A 14,256-nucleotide genomic window follows, 5' to 3' on the forward strand; every position below is an offset into this window, starting at 1 on the left:
TGCATTCGGCTCTTAGCAATTCTTTCTGTAGGTGGAGCTTCTGGGATGTTTATCTCATAGGCTGCTTCTACAGAGTGAGGGGAAGCGTTACCTTCAGGCCTCGTGAAATCCCTGAATGTGGGCAATGAAATGACCGTGTGGGAAATGGTGTGAACTGGATCTAACATGCAGTTGACGTCATTCGGTCGGCAGGACTTAATGCAGCGAACAGTGTCTGTCTTCTCATGTCTGACTCTGAGGGAGAGAAGGGAAAGACAAATATGGAACATTAATTCAGTTGTGTCGCATTGCAAGGATCAAACAAGCAAGGTGCAGTAAAGATGGAAATTCTTGTTTTAGATCCTGATCTCACTGTGAAACACTATGCGTATGTATATTTTTCCTAGCCTCTGGGGTCTGATCTATGTTTCGGACATCCATCTTCCACTGGACTAATTCTAAAGGCAACTTGGGTAGATCCAACTACCACTGGGTCAGAAAAGCTACCAGTCACAAAAATTGTTTAAAGAAATTGCCCTGGACAGTCAAGTCCAATGACCACCTGGACAGCTTCTTCACCTGCACCAGAATCCAGGCTTTGACCTGATATGCCCCCCCTTGTCCTGCCTGCGTAGCAGAATTTTTGAAATCTGAAGTTGGCAACTTCCACCAGTAGGACTGGATGGTTTATGAAGACCTGCAGTTTGGTGAAGACCAAGGGAGAGGTGATCGGCTTTGCTATGTTCAAGTAATGAGTTTGTGGACTGGGAACTCTTTTGACACTTTATGCTATCATAACTCCCTGATCCCTTGCAAGAAGGTGAACTATAAAATAGAAATAGAATAAAGCTATGTATAGAACTGTCTAATTATGGAACAAAAACAAAAATCGACTGAAACAATTTTCCTACTTTTTCTGCTCAGAACGGTTTCAGTGTGTTGGACTTGGCAACAGTCATCCTTGGGCCAGTGGCAAGATGAGAGTAAGATAGCATCTTGTTATTTATTGAAGCTGAAAAAAATGGTAATGGCTGAATACCAGCAGGAAGCAATCATTTCTTCAAAGGATCTATAACTAAAGTTTGGGGGAAAGGTTGGAGTTGGAACCAAGCTGAAGATGTGAAATGAAATTGTGCTTTTACTGGGAGGGGGGGCACTTCTGAGGTTGCTCTGGGGTTTTAGTTGCAGATTTTATCTAACTCCTTTGTGTACAAGTTGAACTCTTTCCAGGTAATGTTGTAGGTAGCATAAGAATATTACAACTGAGCAGGTGTTAGCAGGGAGCCAAGAAGAATGGATTGGATGCATGACTAATATGCAACCATTTCATTTAAATTTCCATTCCCACACCCGCACCATCAGAACAGATTTTTTTTAAATGTTGCCAGCATTATTCATCCATAACCTAAAGCCAATTTGTCCAAAAAACTACTTAGGGTGGATTCTCATGAACAATTTTTTAACTGAATTCAAGGCACATCCACTCCCAACCCCCCAAACCACCAATGGTTTTATGAAATATTGAACAAGTTTTGCAGTCAACTGATCAACACTTGCTCAGATCTGAACAAGCCAAATCCAGTTGGCAGCCAAAAATAAATAAATCCAGTATAGCTTAAACTGGGTTTGCAAGAAACAAATAGAAGGTGGCAGTAGCATACCCTCCAAGTGTTCTGGAATTGCAAAAGCCATCCTGGCTTCTGATTTAATCCCAGGATGTGACTATTTCCCCTCCCTTGGGCATCTGCTGGAAAGGGGGAGAGGAGGACGGGAGAAGCTGCTGCTCCAAGGCCAGCTCTGAGGGGCAGGCAGAGGGCAGGGAGTAAGGGGGAGCTGAGCACAAGGAGACTTGCTTAGAAAAAATGCTTTGTGCATCTGCACCTAATTTTGCCCCTTTCTAAAATGTATTTATTAGTGTGTGTTTTTCTTTTTGTAAATTTACCAAAGAATAAAATAAAACCGTTGGCGTAGTGGTGGTGGAAATGCTCTGCAGGGGGGCACAAACAATGGGGGGTGGAGGAGGGTCAGTGGGAGGGAGGGAGAAATGTCCCTATTTTCATCTGGGGAGTGTTGGAGGGTATGCAGCATCAGTAAGTGGAAGAAGCAAGGGTTGAGGGGGCCTCGTGTGGAGAAGCCAGAGCCCAACCTAGTGAAATGGTGTAGCGTATGAGGCTGCTAACTTTAGCCCTTCCTTTTGGACCAGAAAGGAAAAAGAATATGCCACATCAGCCCCTGTATAGCAGGCCATCTTCAGTCTATGGGCTGGTCAGGCCTGGTGCAAACGCGTAAGAACATAAGAGCCTGGCTGCTGGATCAGGCAGTGGTCCCTTTAGTCCAGCATCCTGGTCTCACAGTGGCCAAGACAGATGCCTGTGCAAAGACCATTTGCAATACAATGGTACCTCGAGTTACAAACGCCTCAGGTTACAAACGCTTCAGGTTACAAACTCTGCTAATCCGGAAGAGTTACCTCGAGTTGAGAACTTTGCCCCAGGATGAGAATGGAAATCGTGTGCCAGTGGCACAGCGGCAGCAAGAGGCCCCATTAGTGAAAGCACGCCTCTAGTTAAGAACAGTTTCAGGTTAAGAACGGACCTCCAGAACAAATTAAGTTCATAACTAGAGGTACCACTGTACATGAATGTCCGCACATGTTCCACACCAATTGGAGGCCCCCTGCCTCCAGCGCAGCCCTCGTGGCAAGCAGCCACGGATAGGCTTTTCCTCCATGGTTCTGTCTCCCTCCCTTTTAAATCAGTGGCAGCACATTCCAGTCCATGCACTGGGGGGGGGGGGCTCCCTTTGTTTGCCTTGATTTTCCCTATATATTCAGCTTCTTGGGATTACCGGCTATTTTTAGAGAAGGAGAGAAAGTTCTCCCCCTGAGGATTGCTTAAGGAACTTCTAAGCTGCCTTCCCCAAGCGGAATATGGCATGAAAGCATTTTAAAACAAACTGCAAAATTATAATTAAAATAATAAGGAACCACTTCACACACCTCAACCACTTGGCACCTCCTTACAGATGAGATCCAGTTATGCAGACAGGCTTCCTCTTCTACTCCAGCAATGTACAAATGGGCCTTGTCCTTCTTCCTCTAAAGGATGGTCCAATCTTGATTTTAATCTTTTCTATTTTGGAACATGGCACATTCCAATATTTTTCTTTCCTGTTCTGAAGTTCTGCTTGCTACTTTTTTGGGGGGGCATATCTTTTCCGTTTAATTTATTAAATCTTTCAAGCAAGGATTCATGTTCTCATTCTCATCCAGACAGGCCCCCCAATGGTGCTATATAATTATGTCTATTTAAATGTTCCAGTTAGATGCAACATAGAATTATCCATCTAATATGATTTAATCTGGACTGCAGTATGTTTTTAAAGGCAACTAGATTAATATATGCACTCAGTAATATACTAGAATGCAGCAGAATTTTGCAAGGCACTGGGCCAAAGTCTTGCGTTCCTTATTTTGTAGCTCAAATAAGGCTTCGTTTAAAGACTTTGAAGCCAATCTAAGCTTTAGTTTTTGCTACTGGCTTGCTGAGGCATCGTGTACAGTTGACCGTGCAATGAACCTGTGACCACATATCCATGGATGCACATTGTCCTTGGAGCTAAAGGGCCTGTATTTGCAAAGGACTGTGCAGTCACCAATGAGCTTTGGCCAGCTCTGGCTGCCTGACAAGTATGCTAGACATGTTTGCAGATGCATCTGTTGCAATGGCTAAAAATGTTTATGCATACAACTAAAAAAGTAGGCGGAGAGGAATTATTTAGGGTGTGTGAGAGAGGGGGGAAGGGAAGGAGGGAGAGAATATTGAGAGTTTGTGAGATGTGGTGCCATGGGCCTGAGGGTTATCTGGCATCATGCAACATATGCATCCCATGAAATCCCATAAATATGGCGAGAAGCAAAAGGCAGCAGGCAGCAACAGTGAAGCAGAAGCAGCACAAGAACGACTGGGGAGAGGCCAGGCAAGCCCCCTCTTTTTTCTTCCACCCAACTCTTTGGCTTGCAATCCTGAGATAACTCCTGTCTATGATTCGCAGCCTCTCCCTGGACCGTTGCCAGCAAGGTGGGAGCTGGAACAGAAGACAAACAGAAGCAGCCAGGCTAGTGCTGAGGCAGCAGTTTACCTCCCTGGCATGTTTCTGGCAGCTCACAGGATCAGAGGGCAGAGTCTCTGTGATGCACATAGATATGTAATATTTATTTAACAGGATTTATATGCTACTTAATCGTCAAAACCTCTAAGCAGTTTACATGAAATATACTTAAAAATTATCAGTTGAAAACAAGCTGACCTAAAATATTTCAAAATATAGAAGTAAAAAATAAAATTATGAAATAAAATTACACATTAAAATACATGCCAAATTTGCATGTCTGGGTAGACTTGCCTAAACAAAAAAAAATTCTGCCAGGTGCTGGGCGGGGGATACAGTGAAGGCACCTGCTTAAGATCAATTAGCAGAGAGTTTCACAGTGCAGGTGCTGCTACACTGAAGGATTAAGTGGAGAATAAGCATTATGTAGCATTTGCAAAGTGGTCATTTCTGCAGACAGAAGCAGCTGAATGCATATAGTACAGTCTGCTCTCCTCTGAATTGTGGGTGCACTTCACAGAGATGTACATCCAGCTTCATTCTCTTATGCTTTTCAATACTTTTTAGGACACTTTGATAGAACTTTTCTGCCAAACTTTGGCCAAAGTAGTCCTCTTGGTCCACACTGAAGACATCCAGTTTAATGTACGGTCCTGATTTGGCCCAAGTAACAGAAGTGTTTGAATTTAGCTGAGACATCTACACAGCTCTGTCAAAGCAGCCTGGAGATACATACAGGATGTACTAAAGTTAATGGGAATTGTTTAACAATAGCATTTATAACTGAAAGGTTTTCAGGGCAGTATGGTGAAAACTCAAAAACTGCAGTCCAGTTAACATCATTCAAAGAGTATATGTCATTGAACTGCATGATGTTCTCTCTCACTATATAGCTTTGATTTCTTTGGCACATGGGATATCCTGACTACAGTGCACATAACTTTGTAGGATCTAGCCTGTGGAAATATTGAAAACATCCCCCTTTAAGCATGCGCCAAGAACTTGTGCTCTGTACATCAGGCCTCCTTAACAGAATGCCATGCAAATACTACTACAAGTCCTAAAACATTAGTGGATTTGTATGTGTGCAGACGTAAATCGAACAGTGCCAACCCATTGGACATGCTTTGAAGCACTTGCTAGATGAATGGTTACATTTGATGGGGCATAGCCAGGTGTGCAAAAGGTCCAAGAATTGCCAGTAAGTTAGATATTATGCATAAATGATAAAAGCTGGGTGCGTTATCCCTGGCAAAAAAGTTCTCTTCTTAAGAAATGTGCAGAATATTCAGGAAAGTTTTCCATTACACCTGTGCCCTGCATGAATCACTTTGATTCCAACAAAGCTTCTGCATAGTTTTTTCCTTATGTTGTGGTAATTATAAATAGGAAACGATATGTTCTGTTTGAAGGTGGATTCCAATCAGATTTTAGTATTTCACCTTAGGCAATGGCAGCCATAGGATTTAAAGGGGACTTAAAATAATTCAGGAAGAGATTTTGACTACTTTGGGAGAGCTCACCCAGCACCCTAATAGTCTCTGTCAAGATCAGGCTCATCAGCTGCCCCCAAGAGTGTAACTGGGGCAGCAGAGAAAGCCCAGTTACTTCATACAGGACAAAAGTCCATGGAAGCCTTTAACACTCCTGTATGTGCCATGATGAACTCTGGGTTGCCCTACGGCATTTTAACTATAGTTTCCGCACCTGATTCTTTCTGTGAAAATAGATCCCTAATTGTTATTTATGGGGTGCACTTAACAAGTCCACTCAATCTAGAAATGACACACACTTCTGAACGTCTCCAGTCCTGACTTACAGTCAAAGTCAGCAACTCATTTTCGGCTTAGTAAAGACTGAAAGGTCAGCAATGCTGGATTTGCCAACTGACATCCTCCCACCCAGGATGAGACACTGGTAAAGTTTACACACACAGAGAGAGAAAGAGAGCACACAAGCCCCATGCCTTAGCTACTCATTCTCCTTTGCCTGTCTCTGGCTGAGGAACAGTGTGGCTAAGAGCTCTTTGCCTATGTCTTCGTTGGTGCTGAAGTGGTTAAATACAAGAGAGAATGGTTGCTTTTCCCATGGGGGCATGGAGAACAGGGGCAAAGTGGGGGGGGGGGCTGCCAGGGCAATGGACCCAGGCACTTTTTTAAGGGGGCACTGCGCATTTGGCTCCTCTTGCCATCCTGCTAGCCCTGCAGCGCTTTGCAAGGCTGGAATCTGATTCGAATGACTGCGATCCCAGCCTCCCAGGGCTGGCAGGGCAGTGTGAGAAGGATGCAAGTCATGCACCCTTCAGTCCCAGTCTCACCTTCGCTTTGCCTCGCCCAGCGTGGCGGACTCCGTTCACCCACCCACCCACCCTGCCCCGCTCCCTGGCATACATGGGCACCACATGTGCCAGAAAACCAGACTACACTGCTGGTGGAGAATGAAATAACCCTTTGCTTGTGACTTGGCTGTTACAGCAGAAAGCAGCTAAAGTGCCCCACTAAAAGGGGATGTGCAGGGAGTTGGGCATGCAGGATCTGACCCCCCACCCCTGACGCCATCCCAACTGCTTGTTGCCTATCCCTGTCTTCAGCAACTATCAGCAAAAGCTGACTTATAGGCAGAGCTCATCAAAATGAGAAGTAAACAGGAAAACTGGAATGTTAAAAATGCTAAGGCAAAATGAGTGGTGACAAATAAAATGCAAATGCACAGCATGCAGGAAGTGATTTACCACTCAAACTTTATTTTTTTAAATGGTAAGAAGGGAACCAGTGTCAAAAAAGAGAGACGGGGAGCGGGGGAGAAACTGCAAGGGGTGCCAGCATGCAAGGAATCAAAGCTGCGCAGAGACAAAGACAAACAGCTTGGCTATGAAGGTGGTGACAGTTCCGTGGCGGAAGAGCTGCATCTGAATCGTCAGAAGAAGATCTCTGGGCTCTGTGATCGGCTGCTGCATGGACACTACGTGGCTGTGGCTGCTGACTTGTTTGGTAGTAAAAAAGCCCTCCTCATTCCCGCTGATGATGGAGAGCTGAATTTTATCCCCCGGGACAGCACTGGTGGGGCCCATGCGGAAAATGTCAATGGGAACTTGAATGTTGGTAGGAAAAGAGAGGTGATAAGAAGTTATTCTCAAGGGCAGGCTCTGGCATTCCATATTTTCGTGACAAGGCAAGCGGTCGCAACGACTGCAAGAAAAGTGAAAAGACAAGGGAGGAGGATTAGCAACCATTCCATAAGGAGGAAAGGAAAGGAAAGCAGAGAAGCCAAGCGTATCTTGACTTGTAACCTACTGGCCCATGAAACAAAGGAGGAATCGTAGCTCAGTGGCAGAGTTTTACGCAGCAGAGCTGGCACAGCCTAATAAGCAGGGCAGAGCGAGCCAAAGTCCATTGGCTCCAGGCCAACTTTGAAAATCCCTCCTTGGGGTATGCAGAACCCCTGCCTTCTCAATGTGTTCTGAAGTGGAGTGTTCCATTTTCCTTGACTGAAGCCCCCTTTCCTTCATTCCACAGGTAAATCGAGAGTATGTCTTATCAGGTATTTGGAGAAAAGCAAAAGAGCCTTCAGTCCGGGAAACCCCCAAGCATGGGTGTAGCCAGGATTTTTGTTAGGGGGGGCAGGCCTTTTGTTAGGGGGGAAGAACTTCAGTTAGCTATATTCTTATTGATTGGGGGGGCAGCTGCCCCTTCCTGCCCTCCCCCTTGGCTATGCCCATGCCCCCAAGGGCGAAGCATGGGTCTCTCTCTATGTAAATAAAACAGGTGCAGGTCTCCCCACATGTGCAGCCACACTCTCACTTTCAGGAAACAGATACAAACATTATACTACATAGTGAATTACCTGGAAGACTGGTGTCTTTTCCTCACCACAGAGCAACTGCTTACTAGCACTACGCACTTAATTCTACTTGCAGGAATCAACCTGGGTCTGGACTGTACCATGTCAGGCATACTTGAATGTCAGCTTCCCAATAAAAAAATAACAAATCAATCTGCATATAAAGCTAGACACCAAAGCTTAGTGTTATAGGCTATCTATCATCCCCCCTCACATGCTAGATTTGTATGTGAAGGAATTTCTCTTTTTTTCTGCATACAGGAACATTCAGTCGTGCATTCTGAAGTTGTATGGCCACAAATCCTGTTTGCCACTCCAGTGAGAATCAGGCCATAGAATGAAAGAGAGGGCTTTCTTCCAGGTCAAATGGTGGACTGCTTAGGGAGGCCTAAGATGGGGCAATATTCTGGGGGAAATAAAACTGCCTTGACAGCATTGCAAGAACATGATACAATTTTTAAAAACACATCTATAAAATGTAGAGCTTATGGGGGGGCAGCTTCTGTCCACCTCTCCCCCCCCCATATATAGTGATTAACTCCCAGAGTAATGGGTAGTAATCCTCATTGCAACTGTGAAATAGCTCAAATGATACTGCTTTTTAAAAAATCTTCCTTTGCCCATGTAGTCAGACTTTGGTGATGGGACCATGCAATGCAGATGCTTCTGGGAATCCCCATACCATATTTCTGAATACGCCCCATGCTGTCCTTTTCCTGTGATTTAGAATAATGCTGGAAAGCAAAAATAGTGGGAAATGTAGAATGAAATTCTGCTGATTCTGAAATATATTGTTGGAAGCAGATTTGCCTGTGGCGAATTAGAATTGTTTAGAAATCATCAATCTCCTTATCTTATTGTTTGGTACCCCATATATTCACCACACACTTCATTGTGGGTTTACTTAAATGTGCGCTAATGGTTCCATCCTGTAGCCACAAAGAGATCTGGCACATACTGCTGGTTTCAAAGACCAAAGTTCAGGCCTAGGTCGTCCACCATAATGACTGTAAGCCGCTAGCACTGAAAGACCAGTCTGGCCTCTGGCTTGCATGGCAGAGGTAAAGTGTGCCGTGGGGACATGTAACCTCAATACTGGGGCCCAGCGCACTAAAGCGCCTGAGGTGAGTCCAAACCCACAACATTCTCCTAGGGGTCTGCCCAGCATGCTGCTATTCCATGGGTTGTCTGTAGGTGTCACTGCAGATGTTTTCCAAGAGGGGGAAACAAATGCTGAGCTAAAAAGGCAGGATAGGATTTCATGAATCACAATACAGTCGTACCTCGGGTTAAGTACTCAATTCATTCTGGAGGTCCGTTCTTAACCTGAAGCACCACCTTAGCTAAGGGGCCTCCCACTGCCACCACGCCGCCGGAGCACGATTTCTGTTCTCATCCTGAAGCAAAGTTCTTAACCCGAGGTGCTATTTCTGGGTTAACAGAGTCTGTAACCTGAAGCGTATGTACCCCGAGGTACCACTGTATTTCCATAGCTGTCAAATTTCCCTTTTTTTGCGAAGAATCCTATTCAGAATAAGGGAATTTTCCTTTTAAAAAGGGAAACATTGACAGCTATGAATAGTTCTAAAGAGCTCTTTGCAACCTCGTCAGCCTTGTGTTGTAGTGTTAGTCACAGAAACCTGAAAAATAAATGTTAGTGCAAAAAAATACTCTTGGGTTTCATTTCTGACCATTTAGCTTACCTTTTGGGGTTGGTTTAAAAAAACAAAAACACTCCCCCCCCCCCCCGCAATCAATGATTATACTTGGCTTGATTCCAAGCCACAGAGCATGAATGTTCTTTTTTAAAATGTTAAAAATTGGGTCATTTATAAAGAACAAAAATGCCAAATTCCTTATTCTTTAGAGAGAGCACAAAGTTAGCACTGTTGAAGTTTATTGTTTGTGAGCTGTGTCAATGTTTGAATGGCAGACCACTGAGAGCCTGGTGTATTAAGTACCTTGAAGTCTTATGAGGAACAGAAAATAGTATAAAAGGTAAGGTAAAGATAAAAGACCCCTGGATGGTTAAGTCCGGCCAAAGGTGACTGGGGTTGCAGTGCTCATCTCACTTTCAGGCTGAGGGAGCCGGTGTTTGTCCACAGACAGCTTTCCAGGTTGTGTGGCCAGCATGACTAAACTGCTTCTGGTGCAGCGGGACACTGTGACAGAAACCAGAGTGCACAGAAACGCTGTTTACCTTCCCACCGGAGCGATACCTATTTATCTACTTGCACTTTGACGTGCTTTCGAACTGCTAGGTTGGCAGGAGCTGGGACAGAGCAATGCGAGCTCACCCCGTAGCGGGGATTCAAACCGCCGACCTTCTGATTGGCAAGCCCTAGGCTCTGTGGTTTAGACCACAGTGCCACTGTCATCTTTAGATAAACTTACCTCATTTGTCTCTCTACAACCATAGTAAACAGAAATGGCAAACAAGTTCCACAAATTTTCCACACACACACCCCACATGCTTCTCCTGACATTTTAGGTGGTGCAGAAGGAAGCAAATGTATTAGTGCTGCTTCCCCCCAGTCACACGCACACATCAAGGGCTGCCCTCTTTTGGGTCAGGCATTCCTACAGCATTTCGTAATTGGCCTCTCAGCATCCCTGACGGCTGCCACTCTCAGTGTCTTTCTTATCTCAAACTGAATGCCTTCTTCCCCTCAACCATGACATGACTTGGCCAATCAGACTGAGGTATGTGAGTCACTGGAGCAGGGGCGCCAGCTCCTGGGGGCAGAGCCCTTTTGGGTCCCCCAAATGTTTTGGAGGTGGGAGCCGGGGGGCCCCTATGTCCAAAAATGCAGAGGCAAAGCACAGTGCGGCTCCAGTGGCCAGCTCCTCCCCCCCTACTGTGGAGGGGCAGGAGGGTCAGAGCAGCCTCCCCCCAGTGGGGGCTCCAGGAGGCAGAGGAGGAGGAGCTGCTGGCCATTGAAGCCGTGCAGCCTCTCCATTCAGCTCCGCCTCAGGCCTTGCCCCCAATTGTCCTCGCCAGCTGGCGTCTCTGCACTGAGGGCAACTGAAGCTAATACAGAGCCTAGGCAAAGCCTATGAAATTCAGGTGAGAGAGGAGTGAATACGGAGCCCAACTGAAAGCCCTGCAGGCTTGCATTAGCCAGGGTGGAAGATTAGAACATGCGTTTGCATTAAGGTTACCAGATTTTTTTCAATGAATCTGGGGACACTTTACTTCCTACTAAATCCATGGATTTTGTCAGGTGACTGATTTGTAAATCCAGGGACTGTCCCCAGGATACGGGGACGTCTGGTAACCTTAGTTTGCATTGCTTTCACTATGCCAGCTCCGGGTTGGCTTAGGTGAAAGGCACATGGATCAGGCACATGGATCAGGCCCCTCAGGGGATCCACGGGGACTTTGGATCCAGTGGTTCAGGGCTTTGTGCTGTTACAGTAACTTTCTAGCTGTTTGCTTGACATTGGGCATTCCACCTCAACTCGTTGCCTCTTCCACGCAGCCAGGGTGCTGCACGCCTTCACTCAATGAACTGCACCACACAACTGGCAGAGCTCATTGAATAAATCTGAGTGCATTCTATACATATCCAGTCCCAGGGTTTTCCTAGCCGGCAAGAAATGAAGGGTTTGTGTATCACTCCCATGCTTTGCTTACTTTAAACTCTCTCAATACCCATCATTGTTAACCTTTTCTTAGCAAACAGCTTTTGAATTAAATGTTTAGAAGCAGGCAGCTACAATCAGACAAGTATATTATACTGGCAAAAGCTTACTTCGGTGGGTATAACAGATGGACTACATATGTCATCTTCATATCCATTGTTTCTCATGCCAGTCTATGACCCAGGATTGCAATTTTATCTCAGTTTAAGAAGCATGTTGTTAAGCTACAGAATTCACTACCACGACAGAGTGTCATTTATCGATGGGAACATAAAGGGAGGCTGCTCATTGTGTGGCTTAGTTGGTCAGGTTTGGTACTAGCACTGTTGTATAAGTCGTAATTTAAGATCCATCAATACCTTTGCTACAGAAGCTAAAACACTTTCACATTGTCTAGGTAATATTGGAAAACCCAATTCGTTATTCTAATCATTTCTTAAAGTCTTCATATCAAACTTATTTGTTAGTAACAAATTTCTGTTCCAGTGATCACTGTTTTTTAGTTTCAAAAAGTTTGTTCAATTGTTCAAATATCTCTGGTGTCTCAGAAGCTGAGAAAGCCACCGGTCCAAACAAGGCTATTACAAGACATTGTAGCTGCAGATATTGCTGTTGGGCTGCATCTGATACATGTAATTTATTTCTTAAAGCAGTATACATATAGAATTCAGCCTCCTCGTGCATTTTTCTGAATGATATGCCTATTGTATTGTAACAATCAGACAATGAAAATGGATTCTACGTGCCCTAACTATGGCCAATAATATGGTGTATCATTTTGATGTGGACTGTGCCATGTAGGTGTTGTGCAAAATTAGCCATGTATGAGCAGATAAACTGCCATGTAGAAGTGCCTGGAAGAATAGCGATATGATCCCCTTATCCAAAGGACTGACAACATGACAACACTCACAACATATGAACAGATTGCTTATAGATGCAGACTTTGTCTGGATCAATATATTGATATTTGGAATGAGTTTATACAGAATATAGTAGATGATTAATAATCATATATATTTTAGGACAATAACATTACTTATGTATCTGTTTAATTATGTATGGAAGTGTAATTGTTTATATTCAGTGTATTACATTATATCTTTTTTCTTATTGTATTTTTAGTTTTATTTGCATTTTTTCTTTTCTTTCTTTCCTCCCTTTGATGATGGTGGTGGTGGTGGCTGGGTACTAGTACAGGCTGCCTAATGAAAGAAAGAAATGTACTTACGTGTCTCCAGATTTGCGATAATTTTCTGGGCATTCCAGGGAAAGGCAGCGAAAACCACCCTGAATATTAAAGCAGGTCTCATTGTATGAGCAACTATGTGTTTCTGTAACACACTCATCAATATCTGTAAAAGCAGGAGAGGAGGACAGAGGATGCTTATTGTGGGAGTATAGATTTGGCAATGGTGAAGTTTGCTCTGTGCCTCAGCTGGACTACTTCACACAAGATTGGACAACCCTCCACCTAGAAAGCTAGCCTATCGGAGAGATAGGGCATAAACTTCCATAGACTAGATGCATGAAAGGCTCTCTTTAGTTGCCAGTTTAAATATAGGTGAGTGTGGAGGGGGAAAGAAAAAGAAATACAAGAAGGGTGGTCAGCAGTCTGAAATTATTCCGCAGTGATCATCCACAATGGTAGGGTTGCCCTACCTCATACAGATTTCCCCAGACATATGTGGAATACTGCAGCCAGTAGCAGCGTCCAGGAGGAAATCGGGGAAATGTTGGGGGAAATCTGAATGTATGGCAGCCTATGTCAACAGTGCCGCTTTTCCTTAAAAATAGCTCAAAAACAGCATTTCCCCCCCTCAACAACTTTTCTGTCTGGATATGGAAACCCTACACAACAGGGATAATACAAACATCTTAGATTTGTTGTGCTATTTAACATCTGTAACCCACTCCCTCCAAAGAGGGACAGATCTCAAGCTGAACTGCACCAAGCTTCTCATCGTTATAACAACATTGTGCATTAGTCATACACAAAAAAACCCTGCCAGTTTTGATATACCCTTAAGAAGAAGACAAGAAATTTCTGAATTCAGAAGGCCAGTGAAGAAGCATTTAGAGAATGAACTTTGGGAATGATTTGTCAAATGCGTTGTCAAATGCATTTAATCAAGAAGTTCTTTCTTTGTAACAGAACATGACAAAAGAATTCTGCCTTCTCTAGACCACAAGCTTCTTTCCTATGAATGTCACACTTGCACATCATTATGCTTTAAACATACCTTGACAGTTTCGTGCATTGGGGGCCACTTTGTAACCGGAGGAGGGGCAAGTACACTGAAAACTCCCAGGAACATTAATGCATCGATAGGCACAGATATGTCCTCCAGTGGGCAAGGCACATTCATCAATATCTGAAAAGCATATTCACCAATTAGCAAGTACACGAGAGACTGTTTACTGCCTTGTTGCTCAACTCTTACGCCTCTACAGAATGGATGATATAACGCTTGAGTACACATTACATTTTACCTAACTAAATGATGGGTAAATTGGATCTTAGACTTCCATGGAAACAATCCTGATCCCCGCTCCCCTCAAAATTCCAAGGTAATCAATTCAGCAAGCTTCAGCAGTTTCTAGGAGAACACTTCTGGAAGAATAGCAGAAACTGGAATTCACTCCCATTACTGGACGGCTTTAAAAGAGAATCAGACAAAT

General features: G+C 44.2%; 1 protein-coding gene across 2 annotated transcripts in view; it reads right to left on the reverse strand.

Moving 5' to 3' along the window:
* Positions 1–14,256, reverse strand: part of FBLN1 (fibulin 1) — a 60,435-nt gene that overhangs the window by 20,000 nt on the left and 26,179 nt on the right. Inside the window, exons 13-15 of one of the 2 annotated variants that reach the window (XM_053387581.1) lie at positions 13,818–13,949; positions 12,806–12,929; positions 92–234 (exon numbers count right to left, since the gene is read on the reverse strand). In XM_053387581.1, the coding sequence (XP_053243556.1) occupies positions 92–234; positions 12,806–12,929; positions 13,818–13,949 (399 nt within the window). Of the gene's footprint in view, positions 1–91; positions 235–6,812; positions 7,278–12,805; positions 12,930–13,817; positions 13,950–14,256 lie in introns of those variants that run through there. The other variant, XM_053387582.1, reaches the window with a different exon arrangement.

This window comes from Podarcis raffonei, chromosome 5 (genome assembly GCF_027172205.1).
Source record: "Podarcis raffonei isolate rPodRaf1 chromosome 5, rPodRaf1.pri, whole genome shotgun sequence".
In the NCBI taxonomy this organism is placed as follows: Eukaryota; Metazoa; Chordata; class Lepidosauria; order Squamata; family Lacertidae; genus Podarcis; species Podarcis raffonei.